At 55.0% G+C, this 23,399-nt stretch overlaps 1 protein-coding gene across 2 annotated transcripts in view; it reads right to left on the reverse strand.

Annotated features, from left to right (window-relative positions):
• Positions 1-753: 753 nt before the first annotated feature.
• IQSEC3 (IQ motif and Sec7 domain ArfGEF 3) overlaps positions 754-23,399 on the reverse strand; it is a 72,326-nt gene continuing 49,680 nt past the window's right edge. For both annotated transcript variants that reach the window (XM_040972243.1, XM_040972242.1), the window contains 9 exons: positions 16,868-16,990; positions 16,419-16,585; positions 12,942-13,081; positions 10,410-10,535; positions 8,808-8,907; positions 8,475-8,636; positions 6,493-6,585; positions 4,292-4,341; positions 754-1,221 (listed from right to left, as the gene is read on the reverse strand). In XM_040972243.1, the coding sequence (XP_040828177.1) occupies positions 754-1,221; positions 4,292-4,341; positions 6,493-6,585; positions 8,475-8,636; positions 8,808-8,907; positions 10,410-10,535; positions 12,942-13,081; positions 16,419-16,585; positions 16,868-16,990 (1,429 nt within the window). The remainder of the gene's footprint in view (positions 1,222-4,291; positions 4,342-6,492; positions 6,586-8,474; positions 8,637-8,807; positions 8,908-10,409; positions 10,536-12,941; positions 13,082-16,418; positions 16,586-16,867; positions 16,991-23,399) is intronic.

The following is a 23,399-nucleotide window of genomic DNA, read 5'->3' on the forward strand; positions in this document are numbered from 1 at the left end:
CCCAGAGTAAGCCTGGCTCCCCTGCGTGTTCCTGACATGGGCTGGGCATTGTTTCTGGGGCCAGGAACCCGAGAAACCCCCGGAAAGGGTCCATATGGAGCCTAGCGCTCTCTCCAACCCTCTCCCCTTCTCAAAGCTTTTCCCTGGGGTCTGGCGGGCAGCTCCTGAGAAGTCAGGAGGAGAAGCAGGGGTGAGAGGTGGGGGGAGGAAAAGATGCCCTGCAGGAGAGTGTGTCCTAAGACTGGACTGGCCCCAGCTTTACTTCTGTCATCCAACGGCCCCTCCTCCTGGGACAGCTGAAGGTGCAGCTACTGGTGGGGCTCAGCCATGCCTGCCCTGCCCACGCCAGCGCACTGCTGCTGAACCACCAGGCTCCCTGCTCCTGCCCACTAGCGTGAGGCTCCTGGGTGCAGTGGATACAAAACCTCACTCCTCCTGGATCCTTGTCCAAGGGGGAGAGCATGAGGAGGCTGTGTCCTGTCTGGCTGTGTAGAGCCCAGGAATGTGAACTGATGTGTGTGTGTGCACTGAGCTGTGTAAGGGAAGGACAGTGAGACCAGACAAAACCAGGGCTGGAGATGGGTGGGGGTGGGGTTCCTTTTTCCCCAAAAAAACAACAGTGATCAGCAATCCAGAACGTGTGGTGCCTCCGGAATGCATGGTGCCCGGCTATGGAGGGGCAACAGATGCCCTGCCCATCCTCTCCTCTTTCCCCCTGGCTCTCCTAGAACATCCAGGAGTCTGGAGCCGGGTCTACACCAGGCTCCTGGAGCCACTGGAGTAGCGGCGCCGGTGTAGCAGGGAGCTGCCAGGAGGGCAGAACTGGTGAGGGTGGTTGTAGGGCGGTGGGGGCGGGGGCAGAGGAGGCTGGTGGATGACCTTGACCGGGGATCCTGGGCCGCCCAGGGGTGTGGAGCCACCACCACAGGAGTCGGAGGAGGACGAGGTGTAGCAGGAGAGGGCCTGGCTCAGCAGGGGCTCCATGCGGGCCAAGCAGGGCTTGTCCAGGACAATGACCTTGACGATTTGCTGGCACTGCACCAGGGTGCCTGGGGGAGTGGGCGGTGGCGGCGGCAGTGGCAGCATCAGTGGTGTGGGTGGCGGGGGCTGCTCTCCGGCGGGGCTAGGCTGCAGGTCTGGCTGTGGTGGCCCCGATGCGCCCCTCTCGACCCCCAGCCCGGAGCTGTGCTGGGACGATTGAAGCCTGTTGTGAATTGACACCTAGTTTAGAAACAGCCAGAGAAGCATGAAATGTTACAAGACTACTTCCCAAGCTGCCGACTCTGGCTACCCTGAGCCTCCCTCCGCCTCCCTCCGTCTCCCGGCTCCTGCTGCCCACCGGGTGTCAGAGCCTCTGCTGGGATCCTCTCTCCTGACTGTCCACACAGAGTGAAGCTGGGTTCTGACCGCCTCCTTGTCTGTGGAACAGGCCTCCACACAGCTCAGCAGTCTGTGGACTTGCAGGGTGACCCAGGCCAGTGAAACCTGCCCTGCTTCATTCTCACTGAACTGTAGCTTGGGAACTGAATTACTGGGCCTGCCCCTTCCTGCCAGCTTGCTGGGGAATGGGGGTGGGGAGGGGCAGTGTGGACACAGTGCATTTTTGAGCCTTTCAAAGCCAGCTTTGTTAATCTGGAAACCTCATGGTCCCAGCTGCTATCACAAAGGCATCCAAACCTCAGAAGACGAGGAACCCCAAAGACCAGGACCTACTCAGTTCATCCTCTGGGTTGAACCCAAGGCCAGACCTGTGCATTCCATAGCAGCCCAGAGAGCTGGGGGGTGGGGGGCAGAGTCAAGGCCCTAGCTGCCCCTCTCACCCAAGCTGGGTCCTGGTTCAGTCAGCAGAGAGGGCCCTAGTTTGTCTCCTGGGGTGCAGCAGGAGGGAAAGGCGGAGACCGAGCTGTGTGTCCCACCCTCAGATGGGTCAGAGCCAATCAGGTTGGACTACTTGGGCCAGCAGTGGGCAGACAGGAAGGATGGACACCCTGGAAGGTGCAGGATTTCGATTTTTTTGCCCCTTTCCCTCCCTCAACTCATAGCTCCCAGCACTGTGTCTAGGGCATATTGCAATCCCTGCCAGATACTTGCTTCTTGCAGACTGCTCCTCAGCAGGGATCTGATTGTCCAGGGCCACCTGGTGCTGGTTGCTCAGAGCACCAGGGGAAATGGACCAGGATGACCCAGTCCAAAGTGATCTCCAGACCTGGGGACTGGCTAGGCTGTGCCGCTCTCGAGGCTTCCTGTGGCCTCATCTATCCAGTGATAGTCACAAGCCACCCACAGCTGTGGACAGCACCTGTAGGCTTTCTCCTTCCTTCTTGGCCTCCAGGCTCAGCAGCATTCCCTAGGGCTGAAGCTTCCTAAGCAAAGGAAGAGTCCACAGAGCCCCTGGCTGTCTTTCCATCACAGAGCGCGCACACACACACACGGCCAGGGAGCAGGCTGGGGGCCATATCTGCCTAGGGGTGCCCTCTATGGTCCTCACTGGGCAGACCTCTGTGGCTACTGCTACAGGGGGTTGAGACTCCACTGCTCACCTGCTGGCATCCTTGGTTCTTCCCCAGGAGGCAGCAGCCCAGGCTTGTACCCCACTGACTTTTCTCTTTAGGCACAGCCTGGCTGCTTGGGCCCAGGGATTCCAGAGCTGTCCTGCTCCTCCTCCCTGTGGTCCAGGCTCTCTGTCTTGTCCTACACCTTCGTAGCACTTCCCAGCTCCTCCCCGACCCTCCCTGCACCTGCAGGCCCCACCACCACATGGACCATTTGTTTCCCAAGTTCAGTAAGTGACTAGCAGGAAGGGCCAGCAAATGCCTCTCATTCAAACTCCCTTTTCAACTCCCTGTTCATGAAGGAAAGGGAGAGAAAAAAAAGAGAGAGAGAGGAGATGGGACATGGACACAACAGCTTAGAGAAGATGGAGAAGCACCTGCCAGAAGGGTGTGGCCAGGCAATAATGAAGAGAGGGCAGAGGCCGAGGGAGCTCAGGTCCAGCTGGGAGGCCCAGGGGCTTTATAGCTGCTCCCCGCCCCTGAGCGGGTGAGCAGGGACCCTGTGGGCCTGGAGCTAGCTGAGGGGTGGCAGCCTTGCAGAGAGCCACAAGGGCCTTTGGGCCAGGGGTGGGAGGACGGGCAGCCCAGGCTGAGGCATGGGCAGGATGGGCAGAACAAGCTGGACAGCTGGTAACTTGGCGTGTTTACTGCAAGGCTAGAGCATGGGCGGTGGAGGCAGACAGCAGTGGGAGGATGGGGAGGGGGCAGGGCTGGAATACCCACCCTAGGGGGGCCGGTCAGCTGCTGGGGCAGGAAGCTCCTCTGTGTCAAGGTGCCTCCTCCAGACACGGCTGTGTGGGGCATGGGGACAGAGAAGCGGAGCTCCTCCTGCCCTGGGATGGGGCTTCCTGCTGCTTCCCAGGGTTTAGGCTGTGGTGGGGGGTAGGGGAGGTGCTGCTTCTTCCCTGACACACCTATATGGGGGGCCTCCAGCTTGAAGCACCTCCGTGTGAGTAGCTGGTGCACCCACCACCCACACCTGGCCAGGAAAGAGCAGGGGGTAGCGTTCACAGGGGTACATAAGGATCTTCTGAGGTGGGGGGGGAGGAATCCCTGGGGGCCTGGTGGCAGGGACTGGCTATCCCCACTGCCACCCCGAAGCCTTCAATGTGGCTTGGCATGGGCACCCTGTCTCTCCAACATGAATGTGTTCCAGATGCAGCAGCAATTGGCACAGAAGCCATCAAGAGAGCTCTGTCTTACTTCCCCTCTCCCTGCCAGCACACCTCCAGGTCCAGAGGCCTGGCTGCTCCCATATCTCCACTCTCAAGTCTCCAACTTCCTGGAGACAAGCCTAAAAGTGTAGTGTGTGCCCACTTAGGGACTTGACTTGAGGGGTAACTCTGAGATGCGGTGATTTGAAGAAGGGCTATGATACTCTGTGAATTAACAAGTACTGGGGAGCACTGTGTGTGTGTGGGGGGGTGTATGGCCACATGGGCTTCACAGGCCCCTCTCCCCGTCCCGACCCTGTGATGTCACAGTGGGAGCAGGTTCCCAGAGGGCAGCGGGCTCAGGGGTGAGGTGGGGGATAGAGTGCTTGCAGCTGGACTGGGCACTGGAACGGTGGCAAGACTCATGCTAGCAGTAAGTGTTAATTGTGTCTCTTGAAATTGGTAAAATGGTGAGTCGGGCTGGGGAGGCATTGATTAATACCTGAGAAGAGAAACAATAGAGATGATGAGAAGAGGGTTGAGTGGGCTGGGAGCACTCACCTGGCCGACCAGGCCTCCACTTACCTCCATGGTGCTCTCTGCCGGCTTCTCCCCCGGAGCCGCTTCCCTCTTGGCTTTGAATGCAAAGAGCACAGCACTTATTCTCCACCAGCCCGTGGACAGCCCTGCCACCCTCCCTCACAGCCTCGCCAGCTTGGACAGCGAGACCTCCTTTGTTGCCATGCAGCCTGGGGTGTAATACCGCCGTGCTCTGGGTCTCCAGCAAGTGTGCCCTTTGTGGACTGCAAGGTGGCCGGGGTGGTGGGGGCAGGGCTCGTGGGCAGCCTCCTACCCCGGCAACTACACCACGATCCATTGCATAGAAGAGCTGATGAAGGCTCTGTCAGGGCTTGCCAGGGCCTTCTGACTGGCCTGGAGCGACAGCAGGGACACCCTGCTGGGCTCTCCCTGGCTAAGTTGGTCCTAGCGTCCACCCCCACACCGCCAGCAGGCGCTTCTTGTTTTTTCTTTTTTTTTTCCACTCCTGAGTTCCCCTGATGTTGCTCAGGTGCCCTGGCTCAGAATATCCCACCTGTGGGAGGATGTGCAGGCTCCGAGCACAGGCCAGCCTGACCAGGCTGTGGCTTCCTGCAAGAGTAGCCTGGGAATGTTGGGGATTGGCTGCGGGGCTTTGGCAGCTGTGAAAAGCAGCTTGCCCCAGGCACCCCGGGTACAGAAATAAACGGAGATCAGAGAAGGTTGGGATGATGGGCACCTGTGATAGGTGACTACCCTCTGGGTTTGGGAAGACGTCCCTACATCAAGAATCCCTGCCTGGCATAGAAGGCTTTGGACTGCTTAGAATATGGGTCGTGGGTCTGACACCGTGGCACATTAGGCTAAGCCATTGCCTGTGGCACTGGCACTCCATATTGGCACTGGTTCAAGTTCTGGCTGCTCCACTTCCTATTCAGCTCCCTGCTAATGTGCCTGGGAAGGGAGCAGGGATGATCTAAGTGTTTGGACCCTGGCACCCATGTGGGTGACACAGTGAAATCTCCTGGTTTCTGGCTTTGGACCAGCACAGCTCCGGCTGTAATGGCCATTTAGAGAATGAACCAACAGATGGAAGATCTTTCTTTCTCCCTTTCTCCTTCTTTCTAGATAATTCTGCTTTTTAAATAAAAATAAACAAATTAAAAAAAAAAAAAGAAAATGGCCCTGTGTGTGTCTCAGCTGGCACCATCTCTGCGCCGCTGTCTGTCCCACGCCTGATGTCAGGGCCCTCTGGGGGAGAATTTCAAGCTGGGGATCCTTCTGGAACTATCAGCTCGGGTTGGCATCTTGTAGTGACCCTGGCTTTCCCAGGTTTCCACGGTACAGTGAGATGTGACTGGGTGACTCCATGAGCTAACAGTTCTGGGTGGCTTTCTTGCCCCATCTCTCCTTCTCCTTTGAGGCTGGTGGAGACCAGCAGGTAGGGCAGTGGGGAGTCTGCAGAGTGGCCAGGAGATGCAAAGTCCAGGGCTGACCTTCCTGGTCTGCAGTGATCCACTCCCTCGTCTGAGAAACTGAGTTTGGGGGCTCATCTGAACTTGGGGAGGGCAGCCCTGGGGGACCTGGTGTTAGAGAGTGCTCACGGCTCATCAGGGAAAGGATTGTCAAGGGCAGGGCAGGGCAGGTCCTTCTGGCACTCTGCCCCTGCCTGAAGCCAGCACGTCAGGGTCTCTCAGCCTGTTTCTTTTGGGGTAAATGGAGACATTTCACACAGGCTCATACCAGGAATGCTGGTGCAACTGACAAAATGTACCTGTTTCTAAGCTCTCTCCTCTCTTCCACCATTGATGCCCATGAGGTTAGCTACACAAAGGAAGTTAAGGGGTGGGCACTTGGCCTAGTTCAGAGGCCATTTAAGATGCCCAATGTCCCAAGCTGGAGGATCAGGGTTCAATTCCTGGCTCAGGCTCCTGACTCCAGCTTCTTGCTAGTATGTGGCCTTGGCAGGCAGCAAGGATGGCCCAGGTCGTTGGGATTCCTAACACTCATGTGGGAGGCATGGAAGGAGTTCCTGTCTCCTGTCTTCTGACCTGGAGCGTCAAGACATTTGTGGGTGGGAGTGAGCCAGTGGATGGAGACTCGCTTCTTTCTGCCCTCTCAGATGGTAGGAAAAGAAAAAATGTAAAAGCAAAGATAGGAAACCTGGAGCTCCTCAGCAGAAAGAAATGGCCAGAAAAGGGGCAGGCAGCTGTCCCATGCAAGGCCCCAGGTCCCAGGTGCAGACTCACCTGTAGGCGATCCTTGCTTTGACTGTGGTTCCACCTGGGATTCCCCAGACCTGAAGGAGAGTGTCTTTGCTCCTCGCTGCTTCTCCAGCTCCCCTGAGGAAGGGAAAGGCTGGGGTGACCAGAGAGAAACCCTGGGTTCAGTCATTGCAGAACAGGAGAGTGGCAGAGGAGGCTGGGACGGCCTACCCCTGTTCCGTTCCTGCTATGAGCTGCACCACACAGCTGCCTCCAGCAGCAGCAGTTCACAGAGCCCAGCTCAGATCTGCAGTTCCTTCTCCTGCATGTGGAGACCATGACACCTGCATAGTGCCCTGAGAGGCTGGCAGGAGGAGGTGTGTATCCGGATGTAGGGCAAGGCCTCTGCACCTTCCAGTTTTGATCATGATGTGCGAGAAGCACATGGCACAGTAGCTTTGGTCACACCAGGAGGGGGTGTGGAGTCTGTCTCTGGCTGTTCCAATCCCCAAGCCCTCCCAGGGAAGGTGTGCCCCAGGCCCCAGGCCCCAGGCCCTCAGCCCTCAGCTTGGCTCCCTCACTACACTGGGGAATGACCCTGTGTGTTGTTACAGTGGCAAGGAATACTCTGTCACCGCCCATGGCGGCCTGATCCAGGGATGCTAACTTCCGAATTGTACCCCCTGTCCCTGCCCTGAGGCTCTGAGCTGTGGCTTGCCCCTCTTCGCAGTGGCTCCTTCTAGGACCTGGTGTCATAATGATGAGCCAGGAACTCCAGGATCCCGGATGCACCTGTTGCTTGGTGGTAGGCCGTGTGAGCTGGGCCGATTCCCTTCAACTCCATCAGTCTCAGCTTCCTGATTTGTGATGTGGGACTCTGACTTTCCAGTCACAGAAAGTGGCTGCCATTCAATGACAGGCTTAGCAATCAGCACAGGCTCTGGTACACAGTGGGTGCTCCGTGAAGGAGGGATTTCCCTCCCTTGATCTCTCCTGCTCCCTGCCTCCCTGGCCAGTGCCTCACAATGACCCTGCCCTTGTTCTCGGGTCTGAAGACCAAGAGCCCAGGCCTAGTCCTACTTTTGGGCTCCCTGCCCTCTAGGCAGAGGACGAAGAATCCACCTCCTGATGGAATGGGTTCTCACAGCTGCTGTTTCCTGGTCACTGGGGGAAGGACGTGAGTGCCTGTTCTGGGGGCTGCCTCCTGTTGCAATGTGGAGGTCAGTCTGGGTTTTGGGATTTGCGCAGGTCAGTGGGGAGCCATCAGTGACACTCTGACTGCAACAGAAGCCAAGTCATTTCCAGGTGGGTCCTTGAGAAGGTTCTGGAATAACTGTGGTAGCAGCCCCCATGGGTCTGTAGACAGGTCCTTGAAAACAAGTTGGCTCACCCTGGACAGTGGGAAAGCTGACAGGCATGGCACGGGACGGTAGGCACACGTCCTGCCTTCGTGGAAGCCCTGCAGCCTCATGTGCTTGCTTTTGATTTTACTCTTAGATCTGGCAATTCAGGCTGTGCTCCTTGGTGGGCCATCACCACTCACTAAAATGCCTGAATCTGGACAGTTGGGAATCTAGGCATTTATTCCCTAGAGGAACAGAAAGATGGTGCCAAAATGAAGGGTAGTGAGAGACACAGCCAGGCCCCTTGGAAGGGACAGGGGCAGCACAATCAGGAAATAAAATGGAGGGTGGGGCTCTCAATGAACAAAGGACAGACAGTACTCGCACAGGCCCAAGGGCAAGGCTAAGTTTGCTTGGATATCTAATGGCATGCATGCACCCTAGTGCCAGGTGAGCTGCACCCACATGTGTGCCTCACGAATGCTGAGCAGGTGAAAAGCAGTGTGCCCTCATGGAATACTTGGAGAAGCCACAAGGGTCCCCAGAAGAGCAGGCTGTCCCCCAGGGCCAGAGCTTAAATCATCAATAGAGTGTCCCTGGATCCCCTTGTCTGCTTAACTGACCCAGAGCCCTCAGGAACCTCTGTCCACTGCCCGAGGGGCACCTGGGGTATCATGTCCTTACACTCTATCCGGACCTGCTCCAGCTCCGTCACCTCGGCAATGGACTCCTTCAGGTCCTCCACGAACTTCTGCATCTCGTCAGAACCCAGGGCACAGAAATGCAGCATTTGCTTCTTCTCAGAGCCCGACAGTGGGGTCACCAGGGTGATGCCATGAGAATAATCTGGAAGCCAAGACCCCGGGTCCCCCTCTAGTGAATCAGGACTGAGGCCAGGTGAAAGTGGACAGGGGTACCTGCCCCTCCACCACCCTCACCTCCCAGCCTCCTTCCCCTGCTTCCCCCAGCCACAGCCCGCCAAGCCTTGGGGTCACTCATTCACTCTCGAGGACTTACACTCATTCTCAAACAGGTGAAACTGCACGCCCAGCAGGCCGACTGCCTTGCAGAAAGTGTACGTGGAGGAGCTCTTTTTCTTAGGGCAGAGTTTGAGTATCTGTCCGAGAGATGGTGACAAACGGGTACACACTCATGCCAACAAGTGTGTGTATACATGGATGCAGGAACCCCAGAGGACATGAAGTGACATACTAAGGTGTTTCTGCACACACACACACATCCTTCTGCCCACCCACATGTGAAGATACTTAAAACAGCTTATAAACAAGTGGAACAAAAAGCGCTCATTGGGGACTGACATGGCGGTAGGAAAGCTAATCCTCTGCCTGCAGTGCCAGTATCCCATAAGGTCACTAGTTCAAATCCCAGCTGCTCCACTTCCAATCCAGCTCCCCGACTGATGGCCTTGGAAAGTAGCTTAGGATGGTTCAAGTGCTTGGGCACCTGCATCCTCATGGGAGACCTGGAAGAAGCTCCTGACTTCCAACTTCGGATCAGCCCAGCTCCGGCTATTGCAGCCATTTGGGGAAGGGACCAGTGGATGGAAGATCTTTCTTGTCTATCCTCCTCTCTCTGTAACTCAGTTAAAAAAAAAAATATATATATATATATACATATATATATATGTCTTTTAAAGTGTGTCAGGGAGCCTCGCCCCTCAGTGAGTGTGTGTGAGTGTGTCAGCGAGCTGGGCTGAGCCTCGCCCCTCAGGTATTTCTGTGGTGATGGCAGAGGACCACCACACATCCATTGCTTCACTGATTGGGAGTTGAGACTGATGCACAGGCTGCCTCTGGCATCGTGCAAGGGACTTGAGGCAGATGAAAACAGGGTCGGAGGAGAAAGGGACCACCCAGGAGGCCTTGTTCAGCGGGCAGGGAGGGACCCTCTGGGAGGTGACATTTGATTTGAGACCTGAGCCAAGCCGGGAGCAGATCGTGGGGAGGAAGGGCCAGGCCGGCCGAGGCTCACAGGAGCTGCTCGGGAACAGAGGTAGCTGGGGGAGGCCAGCAGGTGTGGATAATCCCGGGAGAGTGCACGGAGAGAGGGGCCTCCCTCCACAGCAGGCAGCCAGGTGGCCCTTATCAGGAGACCAACAGATTCTTCTGTGGGAAGACTGGAGTGCCTCAGGGAGCCAGGGAGAGGCGCTGTGGCTCACTGATGGAGGTTCCTGGGCACCACTTTATCCATCCCCCAACTTCTCTCTGTGTGTGTGTGTGTGTGTGTGTGTGTGTGTGTGTGTGTGTGTGTGTGTGTGTGTGTTTTGTTTTCCAAGAGCACACACAGGCACATGAGCACACACCCACACAGAAATGTGCGTGTAAACACCCCCTGGCAGGTCCGCAGGAGCAGGTGCCTGCCCGCTTGGGCCGTCTGTCTCTCTGCCGGTTGCGTGCTGACTGAAGCTCATGTCTCAGGAGATGTAGGTGGCCCAGCTCATCTCCACCTGCATGACAGCTGTAACCGGATGACCAACAGAGAATGCCCAAGCCACGGGACAGCCCAGCTGTGGTGAGCAGCTCCAGGCCAAAGGCCCCTCCCCTTCCCCTCAAGTGGAGAGCACTTCCGGCTGAGCTCTCTCCTGGGAGCCACACTCACCACCAGCAGGTCGTTGAAGAGGAAGACTTCCCTCTGATGCGCAGCCTGCTTCTGCAGCTTGTTCACGTCGGTCACCTCGAAGAGGCGACTGCAGCAGACCAGGCGGCGGTGTGGCACAGACAGCACCTGGGAGGGAGGTACAGCTCAGCTTAGTGGACTGGATTGGGGAGGGGGCACGGCTTCTACTCTGTCCCCCACCCCCTTTGCCCTTCCAACCGAGGGCCTTTTCCCCTTCATCCACTTCTTGGGAACAGGACAGAACCAACTGGAGGGCTTCATTATACTGGAGGCAGTGAAGAGACAAAGGCATGTGGAATGTGAAATCATTTCTGGGGGGCGGGGGTGATGCTTGGCTATATGGGCCTAGTTTAGGTCCCATTTCTGCACTTTGGATCCAGATCTCTGCCAGTGCACCCTGGAAGGCAACAGACATGGCTTGGGTCCCTGCAACCACCAGGAGACATCCGGGTTGGGTTCTTGGCTCCCGGCTTCAGCATGTCCCTGTGCCTGTGGACCCTGAGGGGGCAGGAGTGATGGGGCAAGTGTCAGGTCCTTGCCACCCACACAGAAGACCCAGATGGAGACTCTGCTGGTGGCTTTAGCCTGGCCCACCCATGGCAGTTGTGTGCGCTCAGGGGAGTGAACTATTCTGGGGGAGACAGAACTGCTTGTCTGTCTTTCTATCTCAGACCATCAGATGATACAAAGAAATCCAGCCTCCAGCAGGGCCCAGATTGCCTGGCTTTCGTCTGTGGCCTACCTGTGTGGTGGGTGCTGATCTGTGAACCTCAGGGTGGAGAGTCCTGTGGGAATCCGCCTGTATCGGCAGGGATGGGAGGGTCTGGGTCCATGAGCCCTGGGGGATGGGTATCTGGCAGGGTCTGGGTCAACTTACCTGGGTCTTCAGCTCACCTATGCGGTGGGTACCAGGCCTTTGAGCCTCCAGGGTTGGGGGTCTGGTGGGAACCAGTTTGCCTATCCTGGGTCCTTGGCCTACCTGTGCAGGGTGTGTGTGGGGGGCCTGGATCCATGTGACCCAGGGGCAGAAGGGTCTGGTGGGGCCCAAACTGCCTGGTCTGGTTCCTTGGCCAGCCTACACGGTGGGTACTGGATCTGTGAGCCCTAGGGATGGGGGTTCCGGCAGGATCCAGGTCACCTGGTTAGGGTCCTCAGCCTGCCTGCCAGAACTAGTCCTCCTCAATGGAAAAGATAGAGTAGTAGACAGCTGGCTCAGATCCACATGGAGGATATGGCAGCCCATCGAGCCCTGCAGGGGACATCTGTTCCATCCCAGAGGAAGGAGGACAGAACAAATTGGACAACTACGCCAGCTAAATATTGACAGCAAACATCTGGGTGAATAGAGACTCTGAGATTGACTATGTCAACCAGTGGACATTGAAAGTGTTCCCTCATCCTTGGATAGGCTAGGTTGGCAATATTTCAGAACTATTGAAACCACCTGGGCAGAACCCTCGGAGTATGTGCCACATTGGGTCCTTGGCTTGACACTGAGTGGCCATTATTCATCCCTGGGTACTGGAGTGGTAGGGAAGCTGGATATGGCTTCTCCCCTATTCCTCCTCCCCCTTTGAAACAAGGAGAAGCAGAAAATTTGGAAACAATGATCAAACCACGTTTTCCTAACCCTTGATCCATTCCACTCTGATCAACTATGTTAACATCATCTAAAATTAAAAATAAATAAAAAGAAACCCAGCCGCTGTCAGCCTTGCACCCCCTGTGACCTTGAGGGTATCCCCAAGTCCCAGGCCATGGCCTGCATCTAGGACACCCTCTCCCCTTTCTCTACTGTGTATGGAATTGTAAGTGTGCCAAGTGGGGGTGGTTTCAGGGACCGCCTGCGTTTACTCCAGTGTGTAAGAACAAGCCAGGCCCTGGCCAAGCAGGTACAAATAAAGGCCTTGAGAAAAGGGATCCAAAGCAGAGAAGGCTGCTGCCACCCAAGTGGGGCAGAGGAGCTGATCCGGGCTGGTAAGGAGCTCCCAGAGTTTCTTTGAGACAGTCACAGAGGGAGGAGGAGGAGCTGGGGGCAGCTCCATACCCTTTACCTGTGTATGAGGTGGTACCCCTGTGCTGATTGCTACGTGGTGCTGGGACCCGCTCACTTTCCAAGTCCAAGCACACTTGCCACACGTTGCTAGTGACAGGTCAAAGGTGGTGTGGAGCCCATTGGCTACTTTCTGCTCATTAGGCCTCCCCGGCTCCCATGCCAGGGCAGGGTCCACAATTTTTCTGTCTGGCCACCCAGAGGCTTCAGCCCTAGGCCTGAAGTCCTTCTTGACATCTCATTGCACCTCAGCTGTTACAGTAGTTGAAGGCTGAGAGACGATATGGAAGCTGGGCTTGGGAGGGAGGGCAGGTGGTGGTGCCCGGCATACAGGACCCATTTGGCAACCACTTGGTGTGTGCAGAGCAGAAACACAGGTCCAAATGAAAAACGGAAGGCTGGGAGGAAAGGAGGACAGGAGAGGGGAGAGGAAGCTGGCCCGCCTTGGTGGGGGAACTTACTGTCTTCATGCCCACAATGGACTTCTCCACCTTGGTGACATACGTGACGTGATCTTCATTGGACTTGAGCTCTTTCTGCTGTATCCTTTCATAGATGCCCACCACCAGCTCCCTGGGGATGTCGGCACCGTCATCCACACCTGCCAGTGTGAAGGGAGAGGGAGGAGTGAGCAAGTGCCCCTCCCCACAGCAGGAGTCCCTGAGGTTCGGGGCCATGTCTGAGCCATGTGTGGTGCAGGGAGGAGACACTGTGTCCTGTGCTGCTACTTCCTGGGAAGGCGGACGCCCTAGCAACAGGAAAAACACTGTGGGGAATGGGAGGGTGCTTCAAACAGCTCACAGAGAATACATATTGTGCAGAAAAATATGCACACATTTAAAAACATCTGTGCATCGAAATGCACCCCATGAAATACTATGACCGGCTTTCAAATCCCACCTCCCTCAAATGAATTCATCTTTCAAGCCTATTTTGTCCATCGACTTTCTGACATACTCTTGTGTAGCAACACAGGAACAAACATTCTTAGGGAAGCAAAACAGAGGAAATAAAATATTTTTCCCTTCCACTTTTCCACATTTTTTCTTTGATGAGTAGAAGCATCCTATAGAAGAAACCAAAATGATTACAACTACGACAGCTTGGGCAAGCATTTCCATTTATGGTGAGGATCTGTTGCCTTCCACGAACAACTCCCTGTCTAGTTTTGCTTGCTTCCAAGTTGGATCATGGTTCAGCTCAGACAAATGAGCTACAGAGCACCTTGGGGGCTTCTGAAAAGAGCAGGGAGTAGTGACCATTCAGCGGCCCCTGGCTCAGTATGGCAGCTGCCATGGTCCTGGCAAATGGGGTTTCTTGGGAAGGCGGCAACCCACAAAGAGAATAGCTCAAAACAGAACGACACCGTGGGACGTGGGCAGTGGACAGATGAGCATGCGGACGCAAAGCAGAAGCAGCTGAAAGCCAGGCTGGCACTCAACATGTTATAGACACCAGGGGCTTAGCAGTGGTGGCAGTGGGCATCACTGGGGGGCAGGGGAGAGGATGGAAATAGGAAAACAGGTGGGAGAGCAGTGAAAAAGTGGTTAGAAGTCCTTATTCTCTCCTCACTGTGTAAGCCAGAAACTTTGAACTGAGAACCCCATGGATGGTCAGGGGAGGGAGTCTGTGTTGCCAAGGTGGGGGGTGAGGCGAGCGAGTGCTTGCATATTGGGGGATCTCCCAAACCTGGCTCCTATGGGCCTGTAAGAATGCCAGCAGCCAGAATCAGATTATTTGGGCAACAGACTGGATGCTGTTCTTGCTAAGCACCAAAGAAGCACAGGGTCCCCAGTGAAGTAGCCTGACCACGAGACCCTTACGGACAACTTGGCCATCAGCGGCTGTATACCCAGCCCACAGCACTTGTATCCAGCCTTCTAGTGGCTCGTGTTTACAACCAAATGGGTGAGCGCGTTTCCCCAACTGTGTTCAGACAGCTGGTAACATGGAGAATAGAAGGATACAGAAGAAAGAGGCAAGCAGGGAAGCAGGGAGAGATGCAAACACAAAAACGTCATCATCTCTTCAAAGAGACAGAGCAAAGCGCTGCATCTAGAGATAAGAATAAACCACTATGAACAAGGAACGTAGGAAGAAAAGGGCGTACTGCTGAAGTTGAAAAATACATTGGCAGGAGTGAAAAAGGTGGGAAGAGGCTGACGGGGCCTCATCTAAGCAAGGAGGCAAAGCTGGCCAGGAGGAAATTCAAACAACTGAAGTAAAACCAGAAGATTTGGGGTTGGCGCTGTGGCACATTGGTAAATCTGGTACCCATATGGGTGCTGCTCCACTTCCAATCCTGTTTCCTCCCTGATAACACCCCTGGGAAGGCAGCCAAAGTGGCCCAGTGACCCCTGCCAAGCTTCTGGTCTGTAATTCTCCTAGCGAACTCCTCATCAAGGGAAGTAAAGATCCCAGGACCCAGGTTCTTGAGCAGTTTGTTTTGAATGTGCTGTTCCTCTGGCAGGAAGCCCAGGAGGGGTTCCCTGAAATCTAGGAACCAGGAAATCCACTCTGGAAGGGGGGAGGTGGGGAAGATCCCAGGATGATAGCTGCAGTGCCAGGAATCTGTCTTCTGCAATGATCTCAGGGGTTGGGAAGCTTCTGGCATGCCTTTGGCAGAGCGTTGGTGGCTTTCCAAGAGACCCTAAGGACATTGGCCAGCCAGACCACCATCTCCAGTGGCTGAGGACTTGGGCTGTAAATCTCCCTTCTTCGTGTAGACAAGCTGCCTTAGGTATTCAGGTGATATGATGATGCTGACAAACACACCAGCTGCCTGGCTTGCCCAGCTACCTGTGTAGACAGAAGCTGAGCCAGGATTCTAGGAGACCCAGTTGCAGGAACACAGAGCCTCTGTAGGATGGAGGGAAGTTGATACTTAAGGTGAGAATGGTGGGGATAATTAGTGGCCGGCACTCAGAGTGGTAGGCCAATGGAAAGAGAGCACAAATATTAATTCACTGGGAAGCAGGAATAGGAAGGACGTGTGATTACCATGTGCTTGGGGACTCAGCTGTGGACAGAGCTTGCCTGGCTCCAATCACACATCTTAGTGGATAGCTGTGGGGAGATGCATGGAAGAGAGCTGAAGCTTTATGTTCTAGAATGGAGACTTAATAGGTAATGATAAGAGAATGAGAGCAGCATATAAAAGAAATACTTAAGGCCATATCCCAAGGGTCTTCAAAAAGTGATAGGTGGTTGGTGTCATGGTGCAGCAAAGTAAGCCACTGCTTGTGATGCAGGCGCCCCGTCATGGAATGCCTGCTCTGTTTCCGACCCAGCTCTCTGCTAATACACCTGGGAAAGCAGCAGAGGGCGGTGTGGACGCTTGGAGTCCTGCCACCCATGTGGGAGACCCAGACGGAATTCCTGGCTGCTGGCTTCAGCCTGGCTGTTGCAATCATTTGGGAAATGAAAGAGAAGATCAAAGATTTCTCTCTTTTAAATTCTATTTAATTTGTAAAAATTTTTAGATGATGTTTACATAGTTGATCAGGGTTGAAGATTTTCTGTCATTCTGCCATTCAGAGATCATTTTTTTAAAAAAAGTTCATGAATATGTCTATAAAGATTGAAAACTATTTTTGCAGCACAAAGCTTTTTTTTTTTTTTTAAGTGCCCTCCTGTGTATCAGACACTAGCAAACCAAAGCAATAGATGGAGGGAAGCAGTTGAAGCACGTGTTAGCTATGATCAGAGAGCAGTCGCAAAGGCTGCATCTGGTGGTGCTCTGCAGAAGAGAACAGAGGGACCGCTGCTCACCTCTTGGTTGAGCTTTGGGAATGGCCCCAGTGCATGAAGTGATGTGTGTATGGCCTTATGTTTTTAAATGCCCAAACTCCCCGGCACACACACAGGGCAATTAAGTCGCAGGAGTGGGTGACCAAGGAGGGATATAAGGTAGGGGTGAGGGTGGGTGGCCTTCTCACCTCGCAGGTTCCGGATAAAGTCCTCCAGCATCATCTTACGATCTGGCTTGATGTTGGGGCTGTACATGTCGGTGTTGAGGAGGATGATGGCAAAGGCCAGGATGAAGATGGTGTCAGGGTTGTGGAACTGCTGCACCACCTCGGGGTTGCACATGCAGTAGCGCTGGCTGAGGAGACACACGTACAGCGAAGACGGTGAGGCCTCGTCCCATCCCAGCCAGGTAGCCAAGGTTGGGGGTGTGTGGCTGGGGAGGGGGCATCCCAACTCCCTGCTCTGTGCGCTGGTCCTCTGCCCTCCCTGGAGCTCCACCTTGCATGGATGCTCTGTGAAGATGTGCTCAGGGAGGGTGACAAGGAAGCTCCGGGGACTCTGGCCCTTGTCTCTGCTTGTCTCAGAGGGGTTGTCTCCCCAGCGCCTCCCAGCAGGGGGCCCAGGAGAGGGGCCTTACCTGAAGGCCTCGATGAGCCGCTCTACCTTCTGGGCCTCTCCTTGCACGCGGATGTGAGCCTGGAACTTCCGCAGGGCCTCGTCCAGCTCCATGCTGGAGAAGTCCATCTCATCCACTACGCAGCTGGGAACAGGTGTGAGGAAAGGTTACCAGGGGGCATCTGCAGTCCCCCCTTCCCACTGGCGAGCCACAGGATACCCCTGGGAGAGGGTCTAGGAGAGGCACTCTATCCCTGTCACTGGCCAGGAGGGGACAGATACAGGGAGTCTCGTACAAGGGGATGCCTGTGCTATATCACCACACTGACAGCCTCAGGCCACTGCAAGGCCACAGAGTCAGCTGCAGCCATACAGTGATGCAGACTGCGGCTGGTGCTTGAGACACCTGTTGGTGACTGGGGCATAGTTCCTGGAGAAGGACCCAGTGCAGGGTAAGGGGTTGTCAGCCATTATGGGGTAGAGGAGGGTAACGTAGGCAGGGAGAAGACACAGGAGGGGAGAGAGAAAGAGGCAAAGGAGGACAAAGAGAAAAGGAGAGAGAGAGTGAAAGAAATAGTAAAAACAGAGAGGAATTGGAGGAAGGGAGGAAATAGGAAAATAAATGGGGTTGGGAAAAGGGGGAGGAGAGAGAGATAAGGAGGTAAGAACACCTGGGAGACAGGGTGGGTGCCAGGTGTGGAACAGAAGGTGGGTGGGGCTGGGCAAAGAGCAGGTGGGTGGGGAGTGGGTGTGGCATAGGGAATGCACACATTGCATCCTTTCACTCCAGGCTCTTCCTCTGACTTCCAGGTCTGGATCCCTGGAAGGTCCTGTCTGGCGGTGGCCTCTCTGGCCTGCTGCTTGGCTGATCCCCAAGACCCAATGCCATCACTTCAGCCCCTGTGGGTTCCTGACTCCATGGCCCTGGCCTCTGGCTGTCTCCTTCCTTGGACCACAGTGGCGGGGCACCCAGGAGGCAGCAGCTGGTGAGGGCAGACTTGCTCAGCCAAGCACAGTGGCCCAGTTTCCAGTGCTTCACTCAGCAGCAGCCCACCAGTTCTTGCTCACTAATGCACTGGCTCACCCTGAGCCATGGCCTTGGTGGGAATACCAGCCTTATTGAGATCAGCACCCACAATCTACAGCAAGGGGGGATACCCGGGGCACACCTGGGCCCAGGAGCCCGAGGTCTAAGGCAGGTTACTGAAATGTGACTGGAGCCCACCTCCGAATACTGGGGTGGGGTGGAGGGGGCTTGGGAACCAACATTCCTTCCATGCTCTCCAGGGGGCTTCTTATAATATGAATCCAGGGGTTGAACTGAATGGGAGGGGCACAGCCCCTGGAGGCTGTTAAGATATCCATCAGCAACCATGGGGCCACTGGGTTTTCCAAGGAGAGCCAAGCAGCTCCTGAGCCAGAGTCTTCAGTGTCAGTCACTCGCACAGGATGCTGAGGACAGGGAATTGGATCTTGGGCCATTTCCCTGGCAGACGCATGCATATCTCAGGCTCAGTGCCAGGGCATCTTGGACAGACCTTGTGGGTGGAGCAATCCTGGGCCCTTGGAGCAGAGCTTGCAGAGGTACTGGCATAGGTTGGCAGACCCTGTCTCTCTCCTCCCTCCACTCTTGGTCTCGGCATGCTACGTTTCCAAGAAGCAAGAGCAAATGAACAAACCCCCTAACTGTTTTTAAAGGCATCTTGTATGTAGTTTCTGGGATGTGACAGGGCTGAATAAGTGATGGCTTTTGTTATGCCAAGTCTGGGCTGGCAACAGCAGGTATGTGAGGGACTTCTTAGTCTCCCCACCCCACACCTTTTTCCTTCACCACCACTTAGCTCTGCTTGAAATGACATCTTTAGACAGCCACCCACTGTCTAAACACAGACATACACTGGAGAGAGAAAAGAGAATTTGGCGCACACCGCCCTAGCATCTTTGCTCAACTTTCTTTCCAGCTGAGAGGGTCAGAGAGCATGGGCCAGCAAAGTGTAGCCACAAGATGGGGTAGTATCTGATTCTGCCCAGCCTCTCTGCACCTGCAGGAACTCATTCATTTTCTCCCTCTGGGTTTTGGCTTCTTCCCCAGGGCGGGAAAGCAGATATGAGAGAACTAGCCTAGCTGATGGTCATGGGGTCTCCTAGGGTTGTCATTTGCCAAGTGAGGACGGATAAAGACTATAAATGCACAAAGACCTCTGTTCTTGGCTGAAGCACACACATTGGCAGGGGTGGAGTGGGCTTCCAGGTTTAGCCTCTGATGATCTCTGTGACCACGGGCAAGCTGCCTAATCTCTCCGTTCCTTCTTTTGGCTCAGAACAACAGCACCGTCCTCTGGCTGTAAGGCTGGAATGAGTGGCCCCCCTGCCTGCTCCGAGCTGGCTGCCAGGTTCAGGTGTTCAGCAGGTGCGAGCTGCCACTGGTGTACCTGTAGTCTGCATGCTTGTGAGTAGCTCTCCCCTGCAGCCCCATGACAGGATGCCTCCAGGGAACCCTCCTCCAGGAGTGCCACTTCACGGAGATGGAAAGAGACCCCCCCCCTGCCACCATTCCTTCCCTCCCCTCCAGAGCTGGTCCTGGAAACTTAGCAGAGGCTGGGGGGGGGGGCAGGGATGTTCATTTTCCTGTGCAAAAACCCAGTTGGTGTACTAGCATGATCTGGTCAGAGGAAATCTCAACCCTGGACTGGGTCAACTCCTCTGTGGGGTTCCAAGATATCCATATCCAGGTAAAGATAAGCAAATGTTTGGCTCTCGTGACAGCTCACTGTTGTTAGTCTCTCATTGATCTATGGTAGTGGATTGGGAGGGAATGGGGCACCAGAGGGGTGAAGGGCCAAGGTCATGATCCCAAATAGGAGAGCCCCTCCTTCCACATTGCTGCGAGCTGTGGCCGTGTAAAGTTTTGAAGGCAGTGGAGATATTTGTCAACTTTGGCTTGCCTCCTTCCTTATCCGCAGTCTCCTGCGGCCCATGAGCCCACCTGCTCTGCTCTTCCTTGTGACAAGTCCATATAATTATGGCTTGGGATCCCCCTGAGATCCCACCGGCACCACAAACTGGATAGGCTCCAACCACCTCTCCCTAATGAAGAAAAGCCAGAGCTTCCAAACTGCTGAGACATTCTGCATCTCTCAGTGTCCCCTGAGAAGAGCAGATGTGTTCCGTTCTGGCCAAGACATTTGCATGGGAATATAATCCTGAACCAAAGGTCAGGCTCTAACAGGACTGGGACTTGAACAAAGAGGGGGTAAGTGAGATGGGAGCAGGGATCCCTCGGGAAACATCCTCCTGGCTGCTCTGCCTGGAAGCTGCCCCGAGTGTATTTCCATGGTGGACATGGGAGACACTGGCGTTCTTCCTGTGAATGTGACTCATGTGACAAAGACACACTGAGGCCCATAAGAACATCTGCCCAGCCACTGGCCCTCTGACCTGCTGAAGCAGCCATTTCAGAAGGGAAATAGAGCAGGGCCAAATTTCCCAGCTGCATGAGAGCTGAGAGGAAAGCTTCCAAGCTTATCTGGATAAACTGGTTGCTGCCTGGATCTCCAACCATGGTTGCCTGATCCTCTCCCCTTGGCACTCACTACAGGGATCAAACTTCCCATTTAGTGTAGGACCTCCAAGGATGCCCCACCAGGGTCTCAAAGTAGACTGGGAAGTCCAAGTCTTGGGTGTGTGTGTGTCTATGTGCTTGGGTATGGGCTGCAGGAGCCTCTATGCCTTGTGTCTTCAAAAGGTTAAAAAGGTTCTAGGAATAGTTGATGAGGATGGTGACTTCCTAAGTACCAGCCCTGCGCTGTCTTTCACCTGCATTTTCGACATTTGATTCAGCTGTGGTGGGTACTACCATCACCTCTTGCCAGGGGTGGCCTAGCAGCAGACCTCTGCAGGAAAGCATGGTGTGGCTCAGGGAGCCGAGAGCTCAGAGCTTTGACAATGCAAGGCAGGGTGCCACCGCCTCTGCAACCAGTCTTGTGCGGCAAACAGACCCAGAGACACGGGAACCCGTGGCTCCCTCGGGCAAAAAGTGCCTGACTCTGAAGGCAGATGTTAGCAGGTGTCAGTCTCCCCAGTAGCCAAGGCAGATCCTGCCCCTGTTCCTTCTTCCCTCACCTCCAAAGTTGGGGTGGGAGCACCCCTTCTTGTCTTCCTCCTTTCCTGGAGAGTGCTGCCCTGTCTTGGCAGTGGTATGAGGGACAGGCAAGTGATGTCCCTGCTATTCAGCAAACAGCTTTGTACAGGACAGAAGCAGCTTTGCCCAATATCACCAGCCTCCCACCTCCAGGGGGTGCGGAATGGTGTGCCAGGGAAGCCATGCAGAATCCCAATGAAGCCCTCCAGGTCCAGGAAATTGGCAGTGGGCGGCTCTGTGATTGCATGCGTGTGTTTGCTCTGCTGGGAGGAGGGAACAGCGAGCTGATGGAGAGACAGGGCAAAGCGTGCATCCTGAAGGATCTGGATGCCCTGCCAGAGTGTGCCTCTTGCTGTATCTCCATCTTCCCCTGACATCTCTGCGGAACAAGCCTGCTCTACCCTAAGACAAAGGCAGTCAGTGGACAGTGAACCCAGTCAGGCCTGGGGGAGCTGTGCCTTCCTGTGGAGCTGAGTCAGTGTGCGGAGGCTGAGCCTGCCAGGGCCTGGAGAGTGGGGAGGGTTGGGGGGTGGCAGCCTTTGTGGCTGCAGAACAAAGCATGAAGGCTGGAGTCTCTCCCAGGGACAGCTGTGGAGCTCAGTTCCACACTAGACCCTTTCCGAATTCACGATGGAGCTGGACACCCTGTAGACGCTACATGTTCCAGGAGACCACTGGTCGTGCCTATCCCCATGTACACACCACAGGGCACCCAGCCCAGCCCCACTGGCCACACATGACAAGCACTCAGTATGAATGAATTGTGAAAGGGCATTTCATCCTCCTGTGAACCTGGCACCCAGCCCTGCCCTGGAGCTCGAGGGCTGCTCTGGGGTGCTCCAGCAGAATGGTGCAGTGTGGCACCAATGTTTAGGGCACAGGAATCTCCATGGTACCCACATATGCCTCCACCAAGGAGAAGCGGTTGGCCTCGTGGTTCAGATGTCTGTGGCCCCCTGTTGGACTCCTGGCTCCAATCTCCTGCTAATGCACACCACGGGAGGCAGCAGCAGAGCTGCTGGGAGCCCTACCAGTCGCAGGGGGAGAAATAGGTTGTCAGCGTGGACCAGCCCTAACTGTTGCAGGCATTCATGGAGTGAATGAGCAGACAGGAGTCCTCAACCCACACTTGCCTTTTTGTCTCTCAAATTTTGAAAGTGCATAGGGAATAGAAAGGATGACAGATTCACGGGACTTGGGGTATCTTTGTGATCACACTGCCCAACTCTCTCAGGTTATCGATGAGAAGACCGAGATCTTGAAGAGATGTGACTCACCAAAGCTGCAGAGATGAGGTTCCAATCTGGGCCTTCTTGCTTGGATACAGTCATTCTCCTATTCACCTCTCATTGCCTTCCCTGCCTGGAAGAGCTTGCTGGGATGCTCACTCCAAGCCGATCCCTTATCCCTGCATCAGTTGATGGCCTCATATCCAGCTATGCTTTCCTCTACCATGTAGCCAGCTCAGGCTGTGCTCAATCTCTCAGGGAGGATGTTAATTAGTTCTCAGCATGCTGCTCAGTTGAACCTGAGCTGCAGAAAATCTCTGTTCCCAGTACCCAGTTCAATGTGTACCTGGCAGGTTCCAGGTTTCGCCATGGGACTCTGGAGAAGTGGCAGGGGTAGGGGGCAGACTCACTCTAGTTTGGAAGCAGGGTCGAAGTGGGGACACCATTGGTGTGTCGTGTGGCAGAGAGGGCTCAGTGCTTCCCCAGGCGAAGGCGTGAAAAGGGGACAAAGGCAGGTGGAGAGGCCAGTGGGATGAGCTCCATGCAAGAAGAGAGGGGAGGGAAAGAAGTGGAGCAGGCTGCTCTCTCTCTCTCTCTCTTTCTGCCTCCCTGAATGCATCCCTAAATGCCTGGGACCCTGGCAATGTTTCCTTGGAGAACCCCAAGGGAACTGCCCCCATGGCAGAATGGTGGCGAAGGGACAGGGGACCCCGAGGGTGAGAGTGACACATTACAGTTGGTTGATTACTTTCCTTGTGCAGGCACCTTGGCCACCAGCTCGGGGAAAGACTGGCTTTCAGATGCAGGACCTTATTCTGTCCAACTGAGGCCACCCAGGGCTTTAAGGACCCTCAGACCACCCCAAGCCCTCACTTCCTAAATGCACTCCGTCACACAGTCCTATCAGTGAATTCAGGGCTGTGATGGGCACTGCTTGGGTCCGCCTCTCACATATACACTCCCTCCCTCTAATTGGCTTTACAAGAATTTTCTTTGGTGGTTCTGATTTTACTGGTTAACTTATCTTTATGAGATCACCAAGTTTTCTTTTCCCAACACCTCCCTGGTTAGCCCCTTCTTTTTCCTGCTTCTGTTTGACTTCCAGTGGTATATGAAAATGGGTCTTGTGGGTGGGGGAGTGTTCTGTGGGGTAGATGCATGGCAACCAGTGGGTAGGTGGGTTG

This window comes from Ochotona curzoniae, unplaced genomic scaffold (genome assembly GCF_017591425.1).
Source record: "Ochotona curzoniae isolate NIBS_2020 unplaced genomic scaffold, NIBS_Ocur_1.0 contig_2235, whole genome shotgun sequence".
NCBI lineage: Eukaryota > Metazoa > Chordata > Mammalia > Lagomorpha > Ochotonidae > Ochotona > Ochotona curzoniae.